This window comes from Scophthalmus maximus, chromosome 7 (assembly GCF_022379125.1).
Source record: "Scophthalmus maximus strain ysfricsl-2021 chromosome 7, ASM2237912v1, whole genome shotgun sequence".
Lineage (NCBI taxonomy): Eukaryota > Metazoa > Chordata > Actinopteri > Pleuronectiformes > Scophthalmidae > Scophthalmus > Scophthalmus maximus.
Genome location: NC_061521.1, coordinates 26,555,087 through 26,577,500, shown reverse-complemented (window position 1 = coordinate 26,577,500; position 22,414 = coordinate 26,555,087). Strand labels below are relative to the sequence as shown.

The 22,414-nt window shown below is 50.7% G+C and overlaps 2 protein-coding genes across 7 annotated transcripts; one reads left to right on the top strand and one right to left on the bottom strand.

The window, feature by feature from the left end:
* Positions 1-636: 636 nt before the first annotated feature.
* znf609a (zinc finger protein 609a) lies at positions 637-14,076 on the bottom strand. 6 transcript variants are annotated; one of them, XM_047333602.1, is made up of 9 exons: positions 13,937-14,076; positions 9,052-9,881; positions 7,350-7,584; positions 7,002-7,089; positions 4,759-6,925; positions 3,938-4,322; positions 2,110-2,454; positions 1,730-1,808; positions 637-1,342 (listed from the first exon to the last, which is right to left on the bottom strand). In XM_047333602.1, exons 2-8 carry the CDS (start codon positions 9,751-9,753, stop codon positions 1,735-1,737), a joined length of 3,996 nt encoding a protein of 1,331 aa, XP_047189558.1. In that variant the 5' UTR covers positions 9,754-9,881; positions 13,937-14,076; the 3' UTR covers positions 637-1,342; positions 1,730-1,734. The 6 variants fall into 6 exon arrangements, with proteins under 6 accessions (XP_047189558.1, XP_035498179.2, XP_047189560.1 ...); XM_035642286.2 differs by having other exon boundaries at positions 9,052-9,876; positions 13,937-14,075; XM_047333604.1 differs by having other exon boundaries at positions 1,730-1,793; positions 9,052-9,876; positions 13,937-14,075.
* Positions 14,077-15,068: 992 nt separating this feature from the next.
* Positions 15,069-16,675, top strand: si:ch211-284k5.2 (uncharacterized protein CFAP97D2). Its single transcript, XM_035642290.2, has 6 exons — positions 15,069-15,201; positions 15,420-15,583; positions 15,656-15,736; positions 15,831-15,949; positions 16,125-16,308; positions 16,500-16,675. Exons 2-6 carry the CDS (start codon positions 15,491-15,493, stop codon positions 16,581-16,583), a joined length of 561 nt encoding a protein of 186 aa, XP_035498183.1. The 5' UTR covers positions 15,069-15,201; positions 15,420-15,490; the 3' UTR covers positions 16,584-16,675.
* The last annotated feature ends 5,739 nt before the right edge of the window (positions 16,676-22,414 follow it).

Genomic DNA, 22,414 nt, shown 5'->3' with positions numbered 1-22,414 from the left:
CTTTTTACCAAAAATTTGCTGCAAACTCGTTTCCATGCGTCTGAAACCTAAAAAAAATCTTCACTCTTAATTCACGTTCTACATATTTTATTTAATTTATCTACAGTTATTTATAATAATACGTTTATGGTTAAACTGTGAAATATCAACAATCAGTTACATTTACTATGTGTTTGATCGACATCTTGGGAATCATTGATAGTAAATTTAAAAAAACATTTCGGTTTAATGTCGCCATCAGCCTCCAAGTTATTTATGGACATTAAAAATAATATTGGACATTTAATATCGATATTTCATGAATTACATTGGCCCTTAACATCAGGATCAGTCAGACTAGACTTCTTCACATTTCCCACAATCCCTTTGGGTCCGACCGGACAGCGTGACGATTCAAGTTTTGGGTCTTGAGAATATTTTAATTTTTTGAGTTAAAATCCAGATGAAGTTTGATTTTTTATTAGTCAAGCTCAAAACTTTAAACTCAAAACTAAAGTGGTTTTGTTTTTCTCTTAACGTTTGACGTCAGAATGTTGAATCACAGCGTCGCCCTCGCAGATCGATCTTCTCCTCGGCTCTGATTGTTAGAACGTATTGATCATGTGATGGTGATGAATGAGGAGGCGGAGTCTCGGCGCCGTTCCACCAGCTACAGGTTTAATATCAGATGGACAACAGTAGAAAAACAGAGGCTACAGACGAACAGAAGAGTAGAAACAGCATCAACAGGCTCTTTAAAATAATTCCTCTGTACAGTATTTACACACGCACACACACACATACACAGAGTACAGTACAGCTACACACTGAGGAGGGGGAGGGGCCCCGAGGCTTCAGTCCCAACGCTGCCCTCTGATTGGTCCGTCCTCCTCCGCTCTGTCCACAGTGCTTTTTATTTTTCATTTTTTATTTTTTATTTCCGGTGAAGCTGAGACACTTCCGGGTGAGAGATGTCAGAGGTCACGCAGGGTGAAGTCTGAGGGTCAGAGGTCAGAGTCACTGAAAGTATATAACCTGTGACCCCGCCCAGAGCTGTGTGGCCACGCCCCCTTAACAGCTGCTCCTCCAACAACCTGCCGCCCCACAGCGTGACTCCACCCACCAGGTCCACTCTGTCCTCTGCCCGCCGCCCGGGCACCAGGGGCGCCGCCCAGAACCAGAACCACCAGCAGAACCAGCAGAACTGGGCCCACAGCCCTCCGGTCCGGTGAGGGGCAGGGCGGCCGGCTGCACGTCCAGGCAGAGAAATCAAACATACACTGACACCATTGAACTGATGCGTTTCCTCATGTGATCCAGTCACATGACTCCGGGCAGGCAGAGGTCAGCCAATCAGGTGAGCCTGTAGAGGGAGAGAGGTTAGGTGTTAGTAATATATACATATATATTATTATATAATATACATATACTATATATATGTATATGATATAAGATCAGGAGCGCATCATGTGACATAACATCCGACCACTGCTGACAACCTCTGACCTTCAACCTCTGAGGGTTCAACATTCAACCTGCTGCGGTCACACACCCCACAGGTCAGACCACTAGAGGGCGCCACAGACCGTGACACCACGAAACAAGACCAGAGGAAACAGGAGGATGAGGAAGTGAAAAGTGCGAGAGCTTCCTACATTTGCTCTGTCGTCACTCATCACACGCTCAGACGAAGGTTTTGTGTGACATCACATTCATATGAATATAAAGATAAAACAGGAAGTGGTCTCACCGTTCTCACCTCCGTGCAGGAGGGTACATGGACGGGGCGGACGCCTGCTGACTGGCCACAATGGCTGCGGACGAGAGGCCTGCGAGGGAGGGGGGAGAGGAGAGGGGAGAGGGGGAGAGGGGAGAGGGGGAGAGAGAGAGGGGGGGGCGGGGGGAGAGGCAGGCACACAAGCATCAGACAGATCCAACATGGCCGACATGACAGAGCAGTTTCCTGTGTGAACGTTAATGTTGGTGTGTAACAAGGCGTCGTGGTCACATGATCAAATGTAAGGACTTCAAGAGTCCACTGAGCGGACACTGCTGCATCATCGAAATTTAGGATCCAGTGTTGGTGGAGACAGGACGACGTGTGTGTGTGTGTGTGTGTGTGAGTCTGACCTGAGGCGTAGGACAGGTCGTACTGTCCTGACAGCAGGGGGTATCCCAGGTGATGGTGGGGGGGCAGGATGCGTTGTGAGGGGGATGACCGCGGCCGCTCGCCCTCCCTCTCCCTCTCTCTCTCTCTCTCCCTCTCGCGGTCGAGCGGCGTCTTGTCCTGGACGGACGGAGACTTGTTGCTCTTGTACTGACTGGCGTGTTGCTGCAGCAGCTCCAGAGCTTTGGCCTCAGAGGGGGGCTTCACCGTGGGACTGGACCTGGAGGACTTCTCCCCCTCCTCCCCCGCTGCCGCCGCCATCTTCCCCGCGTACGAGGAGAAGGAGTAACCGGCCGGCAGGTACGAGCCTGAGGACGGAGGGACAATAACTCTAATAACTCCTGATGATCGATAACTGATGATTACACACCAGCAGCAGGAAGAAAAACTAAATCATTTCAGACGTCTGGAACAACAGAGACCTGAACCTGTGTGTTCTCTATGTTCTCCTGTTTGTTCTCCTGTGTGTTCTCCTCTATGTTCTACTGTTTGTTCTCCTGTTTGTTCTCCTCTATGTTCTACTGTTTGTTCTCCTGTGTGTTCTCCTGTGTGTTCTTCTGTGTGTTCTCCTGTGTGTTCTCCTGTGTGTTCTCCTCTATGTTCTCCTGTGTGTTCTCCTGTGTGTTCTCCTCTATGTTCTCCTGTGTGTTCTCCTGTGTGTTCTCCTCTATGTTCTCCTGTTTGTTCTCCTGTGTGTTCTCCTGTTTGTTCTCCTGTGTGTTCTTCTGTGTGTTCTCCTGTGTGTTCTCCTCTATGTTCTCCTGTGTGTTCTTCTGTGTTCTCTTCTATGTTCTCCTGTTTGTTCTTCTGTGTGTTCTCCTCTATGTTCTCCTGTTTGTTCTCCTGTGTTCTCCTCTATGTTCTCCTGTGTGTTCTCCTGTTTGTTCTCCTGTGTGTTCTTCTGTGTGTTCTCCTCTATGTTCTCCTGTTTGTTCTCCTGTGTGTTCTCCTGTTTGTTCTCCTGTGTGTTCTACTGTTTGTTCTCCTGTGTGTTCACCTGTATGTTCTCCGATGTGTTCTCCTCTATGTTCTCCTGTGTGTTCTCCTGTGTGTTCTCCTGTGTGTTCTCCTGTGTGTTCTTCTGTGTGTTCTCCTGTGTGTTCTTCTGTGTGTTCTCCTCTATGTTCTCCTGTGTGTTCTCCTGTGTGTTCTCCTCTATGTTCTCCTGTGTGTTCTCCTCTATGTTCTCCTGTGTGTTCTTCTGTGTGTTCTCCTGTGTGTTCTTCTGTGTGTTCTCCTGTGTGTTCTTCTGTGTGTTCTCCTCTGTGTTCTCCTGTGTGTTCTCCTCTATGTTCTCCTATGTGTTCTCCTGTGTGTTCTCCTCTATGTTCTCCTCTGTGTTCTCCTGTGTGTTCTCCTCTATGTTCTCCTGTGTGTTCTCCTGTGTGTTCTCCTATGTGTTCTCCTGTGTGTTCTCCTCTATGTTCTCCTGTGTTTTCTCCTGTGTGTTCTCCTCTATGTTCTCCTCTTTGTTCTCCTGTGTGTTCTCCTCTATGTTCTCCTATGTGTTCTCCTGTGTGTTCTCCTCTATGTTCTCCTGTGTGTTCTCCTATGTGTTCTCCTCTGTGTTCTCCTTTGTGTTCTCCTGTGTGTTCTCCTCTGTGTTCTTCTGTGTGTTCTCCTCTATGTTCTCCTATGTGTTCTCCTGTGTGTTCTCCTCTATGTTCTCCTCTATGTTCTCCTGTGTGTTCTCCTGTGTGTTCTCCTGTGTTCTCCTATGTGTTCTCCTGTGTGTTCTCTCCTCTGTGTTCTCCTGTGTGTTCTCCTGTGTGTTGTGGGTACTCGTCTCACCGGGGTAGTTCTGCATCATGACCTGGGGCATCCCTCTGTAGCCGGGGTGAGTGGGCTCGTAGCTCTGGCTGTAGGCGTAGGGTCCGTGCATGTAGGGCATGTAGCCCTGGTGCTGGGCGAGGGGGGAGGAGAACTGCATGTGGGGGGGGTGCACCTCCTTCCCCCCCCCTCGATGCTCCTCTGGGGGCAGCTGCGTCCGGCCCTCCGCCCCCCCCTCCTTCACCTCCTCCTTCTGGAGAACCTCCTTGGTGCGGGGCCGCTCCTCCTTCCCCTTCCTGTCCCGCTCCCTCTCCCGCTCGTCCTTCCACCGCTCGTCCTCCTGCGGCTTCGGGGCGTCAGAGTACTTGTTTGGGTAAACGTAGGGCCAGAGGCGCGAGTCGGGCTCCTGGGGGGGAGGGTCCGTTAGAAACAGGAAATGACACAATGACCCCGTTCACACCTGCTGGGTCCTGATTGGTCCGGATCTCTAGAGATCAGCTCTGAGATCCGGATCAGTCGGACCACAACACTGAAGCCCCGCCCACCGAGCGGATGACCTCTACCCGCTACAGTTTGATAATGAACCCCCGACGGTTGCCCGCTGACACAAGACGTACAAACACATCGACGCAAATAACACACAACGTTAATTCTTCTTTTACTTTTACAAATAAATCAAATAATGATTTGAACCTCGAGCTGTGTGCAGAGCTCTGACTGGCTCAGCCGCTCCTCGCTCCTCCCCTTCTCCCTCAGCTATTTTCTCACTACAGAAACATTTGAGTTGTATAAACCGTCTCGATAAACACAAGCACCACATTGTGAGCATTCGTTTGAATTACCTGTCTGTACCACATGGCGGGCTCTACGCCCGTCGGCCGTCCGGACTCCGCCCCCGGCTTGACCTCCTCCTTCACATGATGCCCTGCTTCACTCAGCTTCATCTTCAGACCCTCGGGCTGGGCGTTGGGGGCTTTGGTGTCCTCTCCCTTCGCCATGATGACCGACTTGGCCTGTTCTGAGGAGGAGGGCGGCGGCGGTGGCTCTTTGGACTTGACCGTGTTCGATGGCCCCTTGGCGCCGCCCAGATCGGTGAGGCTGTGTGCTCGGGAAAGCGTTGGCGGCACCGAAGCTTTCTGCTTCCACTCGTCCTTCCCGGCGACCTCCCGCTCTTTGCCCTCTGCCTTCTTGTCGACCTGCCGCCGCTGCTCCTCGTACTGCTGGCGGTAGGCGGGGTTAGAGGCCAGCAGGTGGGCGTGGTGGGCGTGGTAGGCCTGGTCAGGTGAGTAGGAGTAAGGGGGGACGTAGTACTGGTTGTAGTACAGCGGCTGGGCGTACATGTTAGAGCGCTGCTGGATGACAGACGGCTGCTGAGGCCCCGGCTCCACCTTCCTCTCTTCCTGAGGCTCCACCTTCAGTTTGAGCTCCTCCGCCACCAACTCCGGCTCCTCCTCTTTCACCTTCACCTTCACCTGAGCGGCCTCTGCGTGGGGCGGAGCCGCCGGCGCGGCCCCCGGGCTAGGGTTGGGGTAACTGGGTGAGTAGTAGGAGTCGTAGTTGGGGTAGTACGGTGACTCCTTGGTGGGAGGCTGAGGGGGGAACAGCGCCTTCTTGGCCCCGCCCTCACGAGGCCCCTGGTCAGGCTCCGTCTTGACCTTCACCCCCCCGTCCACTCGCCCCTCTCCGTCCTCTCCGGCGTCAGAGATGTCAGAGTAGGCGGGGCTGCCAGTTTTGACGGACGCGTTGTCGGCCCCGTTCTGGTGGAGCGGCGGCCCGAGGCCGACCTCCATCCTGCCGGCAGCGCCGATGGATGGGCTCGGCGCGTTGTCCGAGAAGCTGTACACCTTGTCGGCCTCGGCCTTGATGCTTGCCAGGCGGCTCTGGTGAGCTTCTGAAGAGCCGTTGAGCAAAGGGTCCGAGGAGTCTGAGTACGGACTCCTCCCCTCCTCCGGCCGCCCCCCCTTACAAGTGGACTTGGGGCTGTCACCCTCCTTCCCTACCTCCCTCTTCTTCTTGTCCTTCTTCTTCTTGTCCTTGGCGTGGGCGGGGCTGGAGGCGGGGTCGACCAGCGGCGGGGGTTTAGGTTGGATGTTCTTCATCTGGGGGCTTTTGGGGACAGACTGTACCACTGAGCCCAGAGCAGGAGAGGACGCCTGCAGGGCGTAGGGCGAAGGGGCCCCAGGGGCAGCGGGGGCCGCAGGGCGTCCTGGCTTCAGGCTTTTCTGGGCCCCTTTATCGGGTTTCCCTCCACCCGTCATCTTCTTGGCCTTCCTGTCGTCCATCCCGTCGTTGCTGGCCTCATCGGTCAAACACCCCCCCTCCTCGCCGCCGTCTGTCCCCTCAGGCTCCGCCTCCCCGGCCTTCTTCTTCCCCTTCTTCCCTGGCGAGGGGGAGGGGGCGTCGAAGCCACGTCCTTTAGGCGTGGTGGAGCGGGCGGGGGAGATGGCGGCGCCATTGCAGGAGGTGGGGTCAGGGTGAAGGGCGGAGTCGTCCCCGTATTCGCTGTCTTCGTCCTGGTCCAACCGGATGTCGTGGTCGTTGTGGGCCCGGGCCTGGTGGTACTTCAGCCCGTTGATGTGCTTGTACTTCTTGTTACAGTTTGGGTGGGGGCAGTCGATGAGAATGGGGGAGGGGCAGGTGCGGTCTGGCTGCAGTGGCGGCAGTGGGTCGGGCAGGGGCGGCGCCGCACCGGTGGAGTTGGTTCTCATGCGTTTCGACGCCTTTGTGTCCTCGGAGCTGGAGGTGGGCTCCATGTCCGAGGCGGGTTTAGTCTTCCTCTTGGCGGACGACGGGCTGGCCTTGGCATCCTCAGCGCCGCCGCCTGTCGTCTGGCTGCCGCGCCGCCCCTTGCTGCTGGCGGCAGCTCCTCGCGTCTTGCCGCTGCCGCTGCCCTTGTTGTCCGAGGAGTTGCTGTTGTCGTTCAGTGGTGTGTTGCTGCTCGGACGCATCCTCTTCCCCCGACCGCGACCGCTGCGCATCTCCACGTCGCTGGTCGGAGACTCGCAGAACCTGGAAACACGACGATGGAGTTCGTTAGTAAAAAAAACACGATGCAGTGTGATTGTGTGTGTGTGTGAGAACATACCTTGGTGGGGCCCAGTCATGTCTTGTGCAGTCCAGCAGAGTTCCCACGTACGTCTTGTTCCTCCAGGTGACGTTCACAACCAGCATGCCTACACACACACACACACACACACACACACACACACACACACACACACACACACACACACACACACACACACACACACACACACACACACACACACACACACACACACACACACACACACACACACACACACACACACACACACACACACACACGCACACACGTATATTTACACACAAAACGTGACATAAACTGTTTCCGCAGCAGGAAGGAGGACTGAAGCTGATACAGAGCTACAATAATCATATAATTCAATCTCACCGTCCTCTGTCTCCTGCCACACGATTCCCTCCAGGTTGACACTGGTGCCTGGCTCGCAGGGTCCCAGACACTCGGGCTCGGTCCCCATCGCGGCGTCTGCTGTGTTCACCGCCACGGAGCGCGTGCGGACCATGATCTGCTCACAGGGCGACGAGATGTCGCTGTTGAGGGCGATGGGGGCGATGAGGTGGAGCGGCGGCGGCCCCGGCGCGGGGGTGGAGACCGGAGACTCCATCTGGAGGGAGGGAAACAGAGGGAAAAGGTCAGAGGTCAGCAGGAGGGGCACACAGGAGGAGGTATGATGTCATCACGGGGATTGCAGTGAGGATCGAGACGTGATGTCAGAGTTCCACAAGTCTGAGATTTACACACACACACACTTGATTCTAACATGCCTCATCCGACCTGAGCGACACAGAAAGTCCCCTCACAAATAAAACAAATACAAGCTTGTCTGTGTCGGCTGAACGTCGACCTGACACTAGACACAGGAAGTGAAGAGCAGCTTCTGTTACCTGGACCGACGTGTCATCACCGGAGGGAGACAAAGAGAGACAGACCCTGTCCCGGGGGGGGGGGGGGGTAACCAGGTAACAGCCAACAGCTGACACCTGATGCAGCCGAGTCCTGGGAGTTTGAACGAGTCTTTGTTTAAAGCTTCACTGTGACTGAAACGTTGTGTGCATCCCCGTCCGCCGGCTGTGATTCTAGGTCCTGACACACACTGCATCCACGACGGACACGAGGAGCTGGAGGATCGTCACAGACGTCAGGCATGTGACATGACGTTTCTTCTTCACCTGGTTCCTCCTGACCTCTGACGCTCCCACAGACCTGAGCAACATGGAGCTCACTGGTGTACCGGCTGCTTCAGAGGGTGTTGTCCTGGTAACAACCCCCCCCCCCCTCAGTGTCTTTGAGAATTAAAATGCTGGGAAACCCCCCGAAGAGCAGAAAAACCCCAACACGCTCGAGGGGAGGGGTCGGATTTACATCGGTGATTGGCTGCTGAGTTTAAACCAACAACGCAGTCACAACTCTGAGGAGATGGCCCCCCCCCCCCCCCCCCCCCCCCCCCCCCCCCCCCCCCCCCCCCCCACACACACACACGCACACACACACGCACGCCGCCGCTCTCCATTCATCACAACAAGACACATTCCTCCCAAGGTCACTCTCACGGACTGGGAGACAGAGATTAGTGACACTGATACCAAAAACCTGCAACACCTGCAACATCTTCCCAAGGTATAAGACTGTAATAACAACTTCAGGAGAGGCGTCAACTCCATGTCCCAGAAGGCACTGTGGCGTGAAACTTCAACTTATCGGCACAAGATAGTTACAGTCGGGCTGATATCATGCTGTCCAATCACCTCAGTTTAAAAACTGTCTCCGGAGATACAGTGAAGATTTAACCTCTGGTTTATATCTATAACTGACAGAAGAACAGCTGGAAACATCCAGATGTGACGTCAGGAGGAAGAACGTCTCACTGCCATCACTCATCTGGCTTCCTGTCCGACTGTCCACTTTCCAACGGGAGAAGAACTCCTCACACACACACTCAGCTGGCGGCAGCTCGGCCTGCGTCACATTCACAGTGACACATCAATCAAACCTTCATTCACTTGTCAATATGAAAACTTCCTACAGAATAAACATTTTTTAAATCCCTTTAAACGCCATCTGCTCCTCTTACCTTCTCGCCGCCATCCACCTCCTCCAGCTCTGTTGTCACGGCAACCGGCTGGCCAATCCCCGTCGAGTCCAGCGCCATGTTGCCGAGCTGCTCGGACCCGGCCAGCTCTGGGCTCTGTTGGCCCTCAAACGGGCTGCTGCGAGGGGCCCCCGGCAGCTGGACGGGGGCCCCGGGCTCCTTCTCGGAGTTGACCACCCCTGTGGCCACGCCCTCCATCTTCTCCTTCTTAATTTTCCCAGACGTCCCGTCCTTGTCCTTTTTCACCACGGGGAGCGTTCGGGACAGTTTACCAGTCTTCTCAGTTCCCTTGGGCGAAGTGGAGTTGGGGTTCTGGGGAGGCGGGTCCCCGGGGGCACGACCCTGAATATCCTTCTTGGCCCCATCCGGTACCGGGGCCTTCACGCCGTCCTTAGAGTTTTTGCTGCGCTTGGATTTTGATTTGCTCTCTTTAGCCTGCGCGGCGGCCACGGGACTCACGAACTTGATATTGTCCGGTAGCGCGGCCACTGCGCCGGGAGGGGCAGGCATCCCCCCTCCTCCCTCCTTGCTGCTCGACATCTCTAGTTTGTCCTTTTCCAAGTCGGCGTCCAGGTCAATGATCAGATTCCCGACACCGATATCCCACTCATCGCCGCTGTCGTACGTGTCCACCGCGTTGGAGTCCACACCTTTCCCGCCTGCAGGGCCGCTGCTGAGGGACATCTTAGTAGGAGCGTCCCGGAGTGCTGTTGGGGGGCCGCAGGGGGGCCGCGCTCCTCCTCCCCGCCGCAGGACGCCCACTCAGGGCTGGACCCCGCGCCTCCACCCTGCTCCCCACATCGCCTCCTGCACTGAGACACACATTCATCAGTCGTCTGGTATTAAGAGTCAGAAGAAGAAATAAAATGCTCAAAAACATCTGTCTGATATTCACATCTGGCTACGAAACATAACAGAAATCTGGCAGATACATTAAACACCATAAAGGAGGTGAAATTATCAATATATTGTCAACTATTTTTTCTTCCAAGAATTGATTTTAGAAGGCATTTTTAAATAAGACATGTTACAGTCATCATTGATTGGCGGAGATGGTTTTTGCAAATTTAAGGAAACACAAGGAAATATAAATATTCCTGTTTCACAAATATACTGTTCAACGTTCGAGAGGACAGAAAATGATTTATCATTATAAAAAATTCACAGTAGAACATAAAATCCACTGTCACAACAAAACATTGTGACATCAACCAATGACATCATCCCCTTAGGATGCAGCAGGAGCACATTGAAATGATAATGTATCAATGATTTACTCGTTCACACAAGTGCAACAAGTCGTTTACATGTGAGGATGTGAAAAAAGCCATGTGAGGAAACATGGTCTTCTACAGCTTCTCTTGTTTCCTTTTTGTCCTTCACTTGTTTCCTTTTGAACGAGAATAAATCGTCAAAATCTTACAACCACACTCATCTCAAACTAAAGGGTTGACCTTTGACCCCGTGTGGCAGGAGACTAAGTCAACACTGGAACTGCTCAGCTCGTCCAATCAGACGCCGACGCCTACTGCGTCTGAGTGGCTGAGAAGACAGATGGTCAGACAGGATGCGCTAATCCTGCTGCTAATGACTGACACACACACACACACACACACACACACACACACACACACACACACAGTCGTGAACTGGTGGTGGACTGGTTCTGAACTGGTGGTGGACTGGTTCTGAACTGGTGGTGGACTGGTTCTGAACTGCTGGTGGACTGGTTCTGAACTGCTGGTGAACTGGTTCTGAACTGGTGGTGGACTGGACTGGTGGTGGACTGGTTCTGAACTGCTGGTGAACTGATTCTGAACTGGTGGTGGACTGGACTGGTGGTGGACTGGTTCTGAACTGGTTCTGAACTGTTGGTGGACGGGTTCTGAACTGGTGGTGGACGGGTTCTGAACTGGTGGTTGATGGGTTCTGAACTGCTGGTGGACTGATTCTGAACTGGTGGTGGACGGGTTCTGAACTGGTGGTGGACTAGTTCTGAATTGCTGGTGAACTGGTTCTGAATTGCTGGTGAACTGGTTCTGAACTGGTTCTGAACTGCTGATGGACTGGTTCTGAACTGGTTCTGAACTGCTGGTGGACTGGTTCTGAACTGGTTCTGAACTGCTGGTGGACTGGTTCTGAACTGGTGGGTGACTGGTTCTGAACTGGTTCTGAACTGGTTCTGAACTGGTGGTGGACTGGACTGGTGGTGGACTGGTTCTGAACTGGTGGTGGGCTGGTTCTGAACTGGTTCTGAACTGTTGGTGGACGGGTTCTGAACTGGTGGTGGCCTGGTTCTGAACTGGTTCTGAACTGGTTCTGAACTGCTGGTGGACTGATTCTGAACTGGTGGTGGACGGGTTCTGAACTGGTGGTGGACTAGTTCTGAACTGGTTCTGAACTGCTGATGGACTGGTTCTGAACTGCTGGTGGACTGGTTCTTAACTGGTGGTTGACTGGTTCTGAACTGCTGGTGAACTGGTTCTGAACTGGTTCTGAACTGCTGATGGACTGGTTCTGAACTGGTTCTAAACTGCTGGTGGACTGGTTCTGAACTGGTGGTTGACTGGTTCTGAACTGGTTCTGAACTGCTGGTGGACCGGTTCTGAAGTGGTTTAGGAGCATGTTGAGGTCTGTGACGTGGGTGGTGGAGGGTTCAGGTGATTTAGCGATGTTTACTTTGACCTCTGCAGTAGAAACATTCCTCCAGTTCCTACATTGGCATTTTATTGCTCGCTGTGATGTCACTTCATGGAGAATCTTCAAAAGCTTCATGTCTCTGAAAATCTGTACAACATCAGCTACAAGGAGATGTCAGTCAATTAACAAATAACAAAGATAAAAATGAATCGAATCCATTCATGACTTTGTGAATCACCGTCTGACGGAGACGGGAGATGTTCAGCAGAAACTGAAGCTTCTGCCTTCACGAAGTTTTCAGACTCCTGCAGCGGTACGGAGCGGTGGGCCGACCGCCCTGCGGTCAGTGAATCACACAGACTGAAGTCCGTCTCCAGCCACAGCTCCACGGCCGAGACCGGAGCCGGACGCTTCCACCAGCAGCACGGTGATGAACCACGACCTCTCCCTCGGGAGTAAAGAGGGACGACCTCCGTCACCTGCGAGCTCAGCCAGGTGTGGAAACACAGGATGACAACGGGAGAAGAGCAGGGAGAACGTGGAAGTGCTCTGAACTCTGAAAAGGTCGTGAGATGATCCTCGACACTGAACAACAACAACAAAAGCTTTGCTGCTCCGCTCGGTGAAACACGCAGTCTGTCGTGTCCATGTTGAACGTGATCCCTGCTCCTGCAGGTCGGACGGCCTCACCCGGGGCAGAGGAGGTGGACGACTGTCACCATGATGAAATGAGTTTTTGTTGACATGAGAATAAATGTCAACACGTCTTGCGGCTTCTGTCCTCTCGTCTGTTCTCGACTTCTGATTCATAAATCACAGGTTCGGTCTACGTGATGCTGTATCAAAAAATGGTTTTAAAAGGACGATAATATTGTTCATCGCGATAATACCAGGGACGATATATCGTGCAACAATAAGCAGTTCTCATGATGAGGCCAATGGAGAGATGTTATGTTATATTATATTATGTTATATTGTATTACATTATGTTATGTAATATTATGTCATGTTATGTTATGAGTGTGTTCTGGATTGTGCAGCAGGTCAGAGAGGAAGGTGCCCAGTGGCTCTGGGGGTGTTAGCATCCAGCAGCTAGCCTGTTAGCTGCGTCCCTCTGGTCCGGGGACAGTAAACAAAGTGATGCTAACATGCTAACAGAAGGGGGGGCGGGGGGGCTGGAGAATCGAACTTGTAAAGAAACAAGATGATTGAAGCAAAACGCGTCAGAGCCTCGGAGCTAACTCACCTGGCTGCTGTTAGCTGATCAACCTGGGGGCGGGGGAGCCGCAGGCTAGCTAGCTAGTCGTCCGCCGCGGGTCTCGCTGCCCTTTAGCACACATCGCTAACAACAATAACGACTCGTACGAGCTGTCAGCTGGAAACCGTCCGTTTCAAAACGAACACGGAAGCGTTTCGTTGAGACTCTGGATCCGAACAACACGCAGAGACCGAGGCGACGCGGCGCTGCGGCTCCCGAGGCCCCGGGGCCCGCTATCAGGCTAACGAGATCCATTATCGGACGCGCTGCAGCTCCGCTCCGGCGGGGGGAGATGCGGGTGGTTTCTTCTCCTCACCGAGTGAACTCCGCCACACACGATCTACACCCGCACGAACAGCGGAGGTTCAACGGGTCGAGCCCCGCCGGTGCTTGTATATGACCGGTGACCTCACGTCCTCGGCCGTCGAGCGACGGGACGAGCGCCACTGCAGCGCGTTCAATCCCATAGATCCATTATCGGACAACCGTTCCGGTTTTCCTCCATGTACACCGGTGTGTTGTCCGGTAACTTCCCCGGTTTCGGTTCACACAACGCCGGTCACATGACGGAGCAGGAGGCGGCGGGAGACACGTATTTATCTCCTGACGCTACAACATGACAACAACAAGCTAGCACCGGTGAACACGGACGTCGGAGGACACCGGTCCGTGAAACGTCATGAGAGAAGTGACCGGTCGTCAAAGCACCGGTCACAGACGTTAGTCGACGTGTTGGAGCCGAGGGACGCGGGTCGACGGAGCCGCCTCACGGTTCACACGCGACGGGGAGACGAGAGCGGGTCAGGCGGGGACGTGTCCGATGATGGACGCATAGCACCTTAGCTCCCCGGTCTCTCCAGACAAAGACAGCAGCTAGCCTGTCGAGCTAACAGCTCCGGGACGAGCTAACAGGCTAAACCCGCGTTTCATGCAGAAGACGAGAGGAAGGACCGCGTCGTGTCCACTTACCCCGTTAGGAATCCGTGTCCGACCACAGCTCACGAACTCTCCATCGGCCCCGGTGATCCCGTTGAAACCCTCGAACACGAGCCCCGAGCTGCCGGAGCGCAGCAGGCGGAGCAGCCAACGTGCTCCCGGTTCACTGGAGCGCAGCCATCACGGTCACATCCCGCAGAAAAGTGCCCATACAGCGGGAAACGCCGACATGTCGGGGGTCACTCCTCGGGCCCGGAAGCAAACAGAAGTAATCCCAGATATTCCATGAGCGGTCGTGATATTCCCACAGATCCCAGAACGAGCGCGGAGCTAGTGAACAGACACAGACGAGCTACAGACGGACGCACAGCGGCGAGGCCTCGACGGCTGCTAGGTTCAATGCAGCCAAACCCCGGAGCACTGGAGCCGAGGACTCACTGGAGCTGGACTCACTGGATCCGAGTATTCACTGGACCTGGACTCACTGGATCCGAGGATTCACTGGACCTGAACTCACTGGAGCCGAGGACTGACTGGACCTGGACTCACTGGATCCGAGGACTCACTGGACCTGGCCTCACTGGATCCGAGGACTCACTGGACCTGGACTCACTTGATCCGAGGACTCACTGGATCGGAGGACTCACTGGACCTGGCCTCACTGGATCAGAGGATTCACTGGACCTGGACTCACTGGATCCGAGGACTGACTGGACCTGGACTCACTGGATACGAGAACTCACTGGAGCTGGACTCACTGGATCCGAGGACTCACTGGACCTGGCCTCACTGGATCCGAGGACTCACTGGACCTGGGCTCACTTGATCCGAGGATTTACTGGATCCGAGGACTCACTGGACCTGGCCTCACTGGATCAGAGGATTCACTGGACCTGGACTCACTGGATCCGAGGATTTACTGGATCCGAGGACTCACTGGATCCAAAGATTTAATGGATCCGAGGATTAACTGGACCTGGACCCACTGGATCCGAGGATTTACTGGATCCGAGGACTCACTGGATCCGAGGACTCACTGGACCTGGACTCACTGGATCCGAGGACTCACTGGATCCGAGGATTCACTGGACCTGGACCCACTGGATCCGAGGACTCACTGGATCCGAGGACTCACTGGACCTGGACTCACTGGATCCGAGGACTCACTGGATCCGAGGATTCACTGGACCTGGACTCACTGGATCCGAGGACTCACAGGAGCTGGACTCACTGGATCTGAGGACTTCTGGACCTGGACTCACTAGACAACCTGCTGCTGTCGACCAATCAGAGCGAAGGTGGTTTCAATATTGGAAATATGCAATATTCTTCTTATTGTTGAACGTTTAGAGCTTTAACTCTATATGGAGTTCAGTTGTGTGTGTGTGTGTGTGTGTGTGTGTTTGTGTAACTTCTCCTTGTGGTTAAAAAGACGAGCTCAGCAATAATTAATAGGAACCTTATCTGTCTGTAATGAGATAAAGAGGGGTACGTCTCCATGGTGACAACCCCCCAGGCCTGCAGACACACACACACACCGCTCCTGTTGGGTCAGACTCAGTGTGTGAAGGAGTGTGTGTGAGCAGGATGCACAGGTCCTACCAGCCGCTGAAGCCCGTCACCAACCGCTACCTGCAGCAGCGATGGGACCAGAGCGACTACGATAACCACCGCAGCAAGGTGGGAGGAGTCTGTGTTTTATACTATACATCTCTCTCTGTGTTCGACGCTCACCTGTGTTTACGTGTCCAGGTGAGCTCCGCCTTGCCGGCGGTGGACACCAGGGGCTCGAGGACTCCGGCTCACATCCAGCTCAAACTGAAGAAACTGCAGGTCAGTGGAAACTAAAAGTCAAAACCTACTCACGCGTTTTATGACAATCTGACGCGTGTCGGAGACGTCGTGTCTGAAAGTGTCTGTGGTCCAGCTGCAGGACGAGCGGCTGTCGACCATCGACAGAGACAATCGCCTCCTCGCCTCCAGACTGGCCCACATCGTCTGCTCCAAAGGCCTCGTGGACCATCGCAACCAGTATCACCTGAGGAGGTGAGCCGCCACGTAATGATATATCACATCACGCCACGTCACAATCTGTGATGTCATGTGACGTGGCGTGACGTCTTTTTATGTCTCATCATGTGTCAGAGACCAAGTCACTGTTTTCCAAGTAACAAGTTAAAGTAACAGGTCCAGAGTCAAGTAACAAATTCGTCTCCTCCAGTCTGAATGCTGACAAGAGGAGGGAGGAGCTTCTGCTGGTCGGCCATCAGAACCAGGCCATCTACCAGCGGATCATGTCCCGCCAGTCGGAGTACCGCCACCAGCTGTGGTTGGACGACTGGGAGCGGGCGGAGCGCCGGCGGGACGACATCTCCCAGTATCCTCGAGGGCTCGTGGACAAACAGGTGAGTCCAGGAAGACTGAGACATTCGTATAGACAGGTGTGAGAAGAAACGGACTTTTCCGTAGTTTATGTCTTTATTAAAAATACTTTGTGAGAAAGAAACTTAACGAAGTAAAAAACACATAAAGTGACGCATAATTTATATTCCCCTCTGAGAACTGAGTGTGTGTATGTGTGTGCGTGTGTCTGCAGAGGTCAAACCGGAAGGTCAAGTTCGCAGCTGTGCGGGGCGGCAAGCGATCAGCCGACGGCGAGGACGGAGGAGGAGGAGCCTGAAACACACGTGCATTGTGGGTTGTTCGTGTCGTTTTGTGTCTCGTTCCTGATGATGGACGTTTAATTTCTGTCCAATAAATACTCAAATCTCATGATTTCTGTCATGTCAGACGTGACATCACATCCTTGTATCTCCTCACGTCAAAATCACCCTGTGAAAAATCATCTGACATCATATTTCTCTTGGGTGTGTGCAGGTGTCAGTTCTGTCCACTGGGGGGCAGTAGAGACACGTCTTCGACTGGATGAGACTCAGAGCACGATGAAGATTAATATACAAGTTATGATTATAATTATTAACGAGCTGATCTTCTTATGTAGCAGAACCTGGTTCTTCGGCTCAGGTTGGTTTCTATCATCAGGAAATATGGAAGCTTCCACACAGAGTGTGTCACTGTGGAGCCGCAGCATCATCAGTTTGTCTGATGATCGATTTATCTTTTTGTCACAGAAAAGGGAAAAATCCTTGTATTGATTGGTTCATTGGTTGTGACTCAGCTACCAGTGAAAACATCTTCAGGAACCAACACAACCAGATCCAACGCCCGCTCATTTGAAACCTTGACCTGGATGAATGAGACTCTCTCCTCAGACGTCGTGGACGTCTCCTCGGGCCGCGACACGAGAACCATCTGGGAACAGTTAACCAGCGTCAGGAAACCAAACCAAAACCTTTAGTTCCATTACAAAACTAAAACACAAAGAGCTCGAACGTCCAGCGTTTGAGTGTCTCAGCGGAGCAGACGAGGTGTTGGTTCGTGGTTTTACTGTCGTCCTTCCCTCTTTTATAACGCTTGACTTTATTAAGATCAGATGCAGCTTCATTAGAGACGTGACACCGACGCTACAGGAACAGAGAGAACAGTCAGGACAGACAACAGAGAACAGTTAGAACAGAGAGAACAGTTAGAACAGACAACAGAGAACAGTTAGAACGAAGAGAACAGTTAGAACAGAGAGAACAGTCAGGACAGACAACAGAGAACAGTTAGAACGAAGAGAACAGTTAGAACAGACAACAGAGAACAGTTAGAACAGTCAGGACAGACAACAGAGAACAGTTAGAACGAAGAGAACAGTTAGAACAGAGAGAACAGTTAGAACAGACAACAGAGAACAGTTAGAACAGAGAGAACAGTCAGGACAGACAACAGAGAACAGTTAGAACGAATAGAACAGTTAGAACAGAGAGAACAGTCAGGACAGACAACAGAGAACAGTTAGAACAGAGAGAACAGTCAGGACAGACAACAGAGAACGAAGAGAACGGTTAGAACAGAGAGAACAGTTAGAACAGACAACAGAGAACAGTTAGAATGAAGAGAACAGTTAGAACAGAGAGAACAGTCAGGAGAGACAACAGAGAACAGTTAGAACAGAGAGAACAGTCAGGACAGACAACAGAGAACAGTTAGAATGAAGAGAACAGTTAGAACAGACAACAGAGAACAGTTAGAACGAAGAGAACAGTTAGAACAGAGAGAACAGTCAGGACAGACAACAGAGAACAGTTAGAACGAAGAGAACAGTTAGAGCAGAGAGAACAGTTAGAACGAAGAGAACAGTTAGAACAGAGAGAACAGTTAGAACAGAGAGAACAGTTAGAACAGAGAGAACAGTCAGGACAGACAACAGAGAACAGTTAGAACGAAGAGAACAGTTAGAACGAAGAGAACAGTTAGAACGAAGAGAACAGTTAGAACGAAGAGAACAGTTAGAACAGTCAGGACAGACAACAGAGAGAACAGTTAGAACGAAGAGAACAGTTAGAACAGTCAGGACAGACAACAGAGAGAACAGTTAGAACGAAGAGAACAGTTAGAACAGACAACAGAGAGAACAGTTAGAACGAAGAGAACAGTTAGAACAGAGAGAACAGTTAGAACGAAGAGAACAGTTAGAACAGTCAGGACAGAGAGAACAGTCAGGACAGACAACAGAGAGAACAGTTAGAACAGAGAGAACAGTTAGAACAGAGAGAACAGTTAGAACGAAGAGAACAGTTAGAACAGTCAGGACAGACAACAGAGAGAACAGTTAGAACGAAGAGAACAGTTAGAACAGAGAGAACAGTTAGAACAGAGAGAACAGTCAGGACAGACAACAGAGAGAACAGTTAGAACGAAGAGAACAGTCAGGACAGACAACAGAAAGAACAGTTAGAACGAAGAGAACAGTTAGAACAGTCAGGACAGACAACAGAGAGAACAGTTAGAACGAAGAGAACAGTTAGAACAGTCAGGACAGACAACAGAGAGAACAGTTAGAACGAAGAGAACAGTTAGAACAGAGAGAACAGTTAGAACAGAGAGAACAGTCAGGACAGACAACAGAGAGAACAGTTAGAACGAAGAGAACAGAGAGAACAGTTAGAACGAAGAGAACAGTTAGAACAGAGAGAACAGTTAGAACAGAGAGAACAGTCAGGACAGACAACAGAGAGAACAGTTAGAACGAAGAGAACAGTTAGAACAGAGAGAACAGTTAGAACAGAGAGAACAGTCAGGACAGACAACAGAGAGAACAGTTAGAACGAAGAGAACAGAGAGAACAGTTAGAACGAAGAGAACAGTTAGAACAGAGAGAACAGTTAGAACAGAGAGAACAGTCAGGACAGACAACAGAGAGAACAGTTAGAACGAAGAGAACAGTTAGAACAGAGAGAACAGTTAGAACAGAGAGAACAGTCAGGACAGACAACAGAGAACAGTTAGAACGAAGAGAACAGTTAGAACAGAGAGAACAGTTAGAACAGAGAGAACAGTTAGAACGAAGAGAACAGTTAGAACGAAGAGAACAGTTAGAACAGTCAGGACAGACAACAGAGAACAGTTAGAACGAAGAGAACAGTTAGAACGAAGAGAACAGTTAGAACGAAGAGAACAGTTAGAACGAAGAGAACAGTCAGGACAGACAACAGAGAGAACAGTTAGAATGAAGAGAACAGTTAGAACAGACAACAGAGAGAACAGTTAGAACGAAGAGAACAGTTAGAACAGAGAGAACAGTTAGAACAGAGAGAACAGTCAGGACAGACAACAGAGAGAACAGTTAGAACGAAGAGAACAGTTAGAACAGAGAGAACCGTTAGAACAGAGAGAACAGTCAGGACAGACAACAGACAGAACAGTTAGAACGAAGAGAACAGAGAGAACAGTTAGAACGAAGAGAACAGTTAGAACAGAGAGAACAGTTAGAACAGAGAGAACAGTCAGGACAGACAACAGAGAGAACAGTTAGAACGAAGAGAACAGTTAGAACAGAGAGAACAGTTAGAACAGAGAGAACAGTCAGGACAGACAACAGAGAGAACAGTTAGAACGAAGAGAACAGAGAGAACAGTCAGAACAGTTAGAAGGAAGAGAACAGTCAGAACAGACAACAGAGAGAACAGTTAGAATGAAGAGAACAGTTAGAACAGAGAGAACAGTTAGAACAGAGAGAACAGTCAGGACAGACAACAGAGAGAACAGTTAGAACGAAGAGAACAGAGAGAACAGTCAGAACAGTTAGAACCAAGAGAACAGAGAGAACAGTTAGAAGGAAGAGAACAGTTAGAACAGAGAGAACAGTCAGAACAGTGAGAACAGTCAGAACAGTGAGAACAGAGAGAACAGTTAGAATAGAGAGAACAGTCAGAACAGTGAGAACGAAGAGAACAGTTAGAACAGAGAGAACAGTTAGAACAGACAACAGAGAACAGTTAGAATGAAGAGAACAGTTAGAATGAAGAGAACAGTTAGAACAGAGAGAACAGTTAGAACAGACAACAGAGAGAACAGTTAGAACGAAGAGAACAGTTAGAATGAAGAGAACAGTTAGAACAGAGAGAACAGTTAGAACAGACAACAGAGAGAACAGTTAGAATGAAGAGAACAGTTAGAACAGAGAGAACAGTTAGAACAGACAACAGAGAACAGTTAGAATGAAGAGAACAGTTAGAATGAAGAGAACAGTTAGAACAGAGAGAACAGTTAGAACAGACAACAGAGAGAACAGTTAGAACGAAGAGAACAGTTAGAACAGAGAGAACAGTTAGAACAGACAACAGAGAACAGTTAGAATGAAGAGAACAGTTAGAACAGAGAGAACAGTTAGAACAGAGAGAACAGTTAGAACAGACAACAGAGAACAGTTAGAACAGAGAGAACAGTTAGAACAGAGAGAACAGTCAGGACAGACAACAGAGAACAGTTAGAACGAAGAGAACAGTTAGAACAGAGAGAACAGTTAGAACAGACAACAGAGAACAGTTAGAATGAAGAGAACAGTTAGAATGAAGAGAACAGTTAGAACAGAGAGAACAGTTAGAACAGAGAGAACAGTCAGGACAGACAACAGAGAACAGTTAGAATGAAGAGAACAGTTAGAACAGAGAGAACAGTTAGAACAGACAACAGAGAACAGTTAGAATGAAGAGAACAGTTAGAACAGAGAGAACAATTAGAACAGACAACAGAGAACAGTTAGAATGAAGAGAACAGTTAGAACAGAGAGAACAGTCAGAACAGTGAGAACAGAGAGAACAGTTAGAACAGTTAGAACAGTGAGAACAGTCAGAACAGTTAGAACAGAGAGAACAGAGAGAACAGTTAGAAGGAAGAGAACAGTTAGAACAGAGAGAACAGTCAGAACAGAGAGAACAGTCAGAACAGAGAGAACAGTCAGAACAGTGAGAACAGTCAGAACAGACAACAGAGAGAACAGTTAGAATGAAGAGAACAGTTAGAACAGAGAGAACAGTTAGAACAGAGAGAACAGTTAGAACAGAGAGAACAGTCAGGACAGACAACAGAGAGAACAGTTAGAATGAAGAGAACAGTTAGAACAGAGAGAACAGTTAGAACCAAGAGAACAGAGAGAACAGTTAGAAGGAAGAGAACAGTTAGAACCAAGAGAACAGAGAGAACAGTTAGAACAGAGAGAACAGTTAGAACAGAGCTTAGCTCATTTTAGTTTACTTGACTGCTAGTTAGGTTAGCTGTCATTTGTTTATTTGGTTTAGTTTCCTTGAGTTTAGCTGAGCGATCGTCTCATTGGCTCCTGAGTCTGGAGACACAAGATATCGTGTCGTGAACAGAAGCAAAACAGAAAACATTCATTTTCAAGAAAAAAAAACCTCTAAACACGTCATTTTGAACAGACAAGTTTTGTTTTGTTGAGTTGAATTAAAACCAGAAGATAAACTTTAATATGAGAAAGAAAACAACGTTTGACCCATGAGAAACCAGGGCGTTGAACATTATGACGCTCGTAAACATTTATTTTGAGAAATGACTGGACGCTTCTTTGTGTTCAGTGTCACTTCTCTTCTGTCCCGCCGCTCGTCTCCAGACCGATGGAACGATCTCACACTTGTTTCCTGTCTCGACTGGACGTCTCTGAATCCTCTCATGTTGCAGACGTCTACTTTTCCTGTTTTTTATTTATTCCAGTGAATCCTTTTCTCACCATGGTGTTTGTGAGTGTCCAGTCAGGTCAGTCTGCAGGGACGACCCCACACATCTGTGTCGTCCTGTAGAACATTCACTGGACTCGTGCAGGTGACATCGAGTTGACCCGCAGGAAGGTTTCAATCCTTTGCAATCTGAATATTCATCATCATTTTCTGTTTTTGTGCAAAAGTAGTGAAGAGGAATCATCTGTCGCCCCATGTGAGGGACCAGCTGGTGAGAGGACAAAGGGAAAGTCCTTCTGTCCTCCAGTCATCCGTCTGTCCTTCAGTCATCCGTCTGTCCTCCAGTCATCCGTCCGTCCTCCAGTCATCCGTCCGTCCTCCACTCATCCGTCCGTCCTCCAGTCATCAGTCTGTCCTCCACTCATCCGTCCGT

Excerpts from the sequence above, each read along its gene's own strand:
- znf609a (XM_047333602.1), bottom strand. The coding sequence starts at position 9,753 with ATGTCCCTCAGCAGCGGCCCTGCAGGCGGGAAAGGTGTGGACTCCAAC. Across the intron at positions 7,090-7,349 it reads GTGGCAGGAGACAGAGGACG|GCATGCTGGTTGTGAACGTC; the intron begins GTGAGATTGAAT and ends GTGTGTGTGTAG. Across the intron at positions 4,323-4,758 it reads CCGCCATGTGGTACAGACAG|GAGCCCGACTCGCGCCTCTG; the intron begins GTAATTCAAACG and ends CCTCCCCCCCAG.
- si:ch211-284k5.2 (XM_035642290.2), top strand. The coding sequence starts at position 15,491 with ATGCACAGGTCCTACCAGCCGCTGAAGCCCGTCACCAACCGCTACCTG. Across the intron at positions 15,737-15,830 it reads TCAAACTGAAGAAACTGCAG|CTGCAGGACGAGCGGCTGTC; the intron begins GTCAGTGGAAAC and ends TCTGTGGTCCAG. Across the intron at positions 16,309-16,499 it reads GAGGGCTCGTGGACAAACAG|AGGTCAAACCGGAAGGTCAA; the intron begins GTGAGTCCAGGA and ends GTGTGTCTGCAG.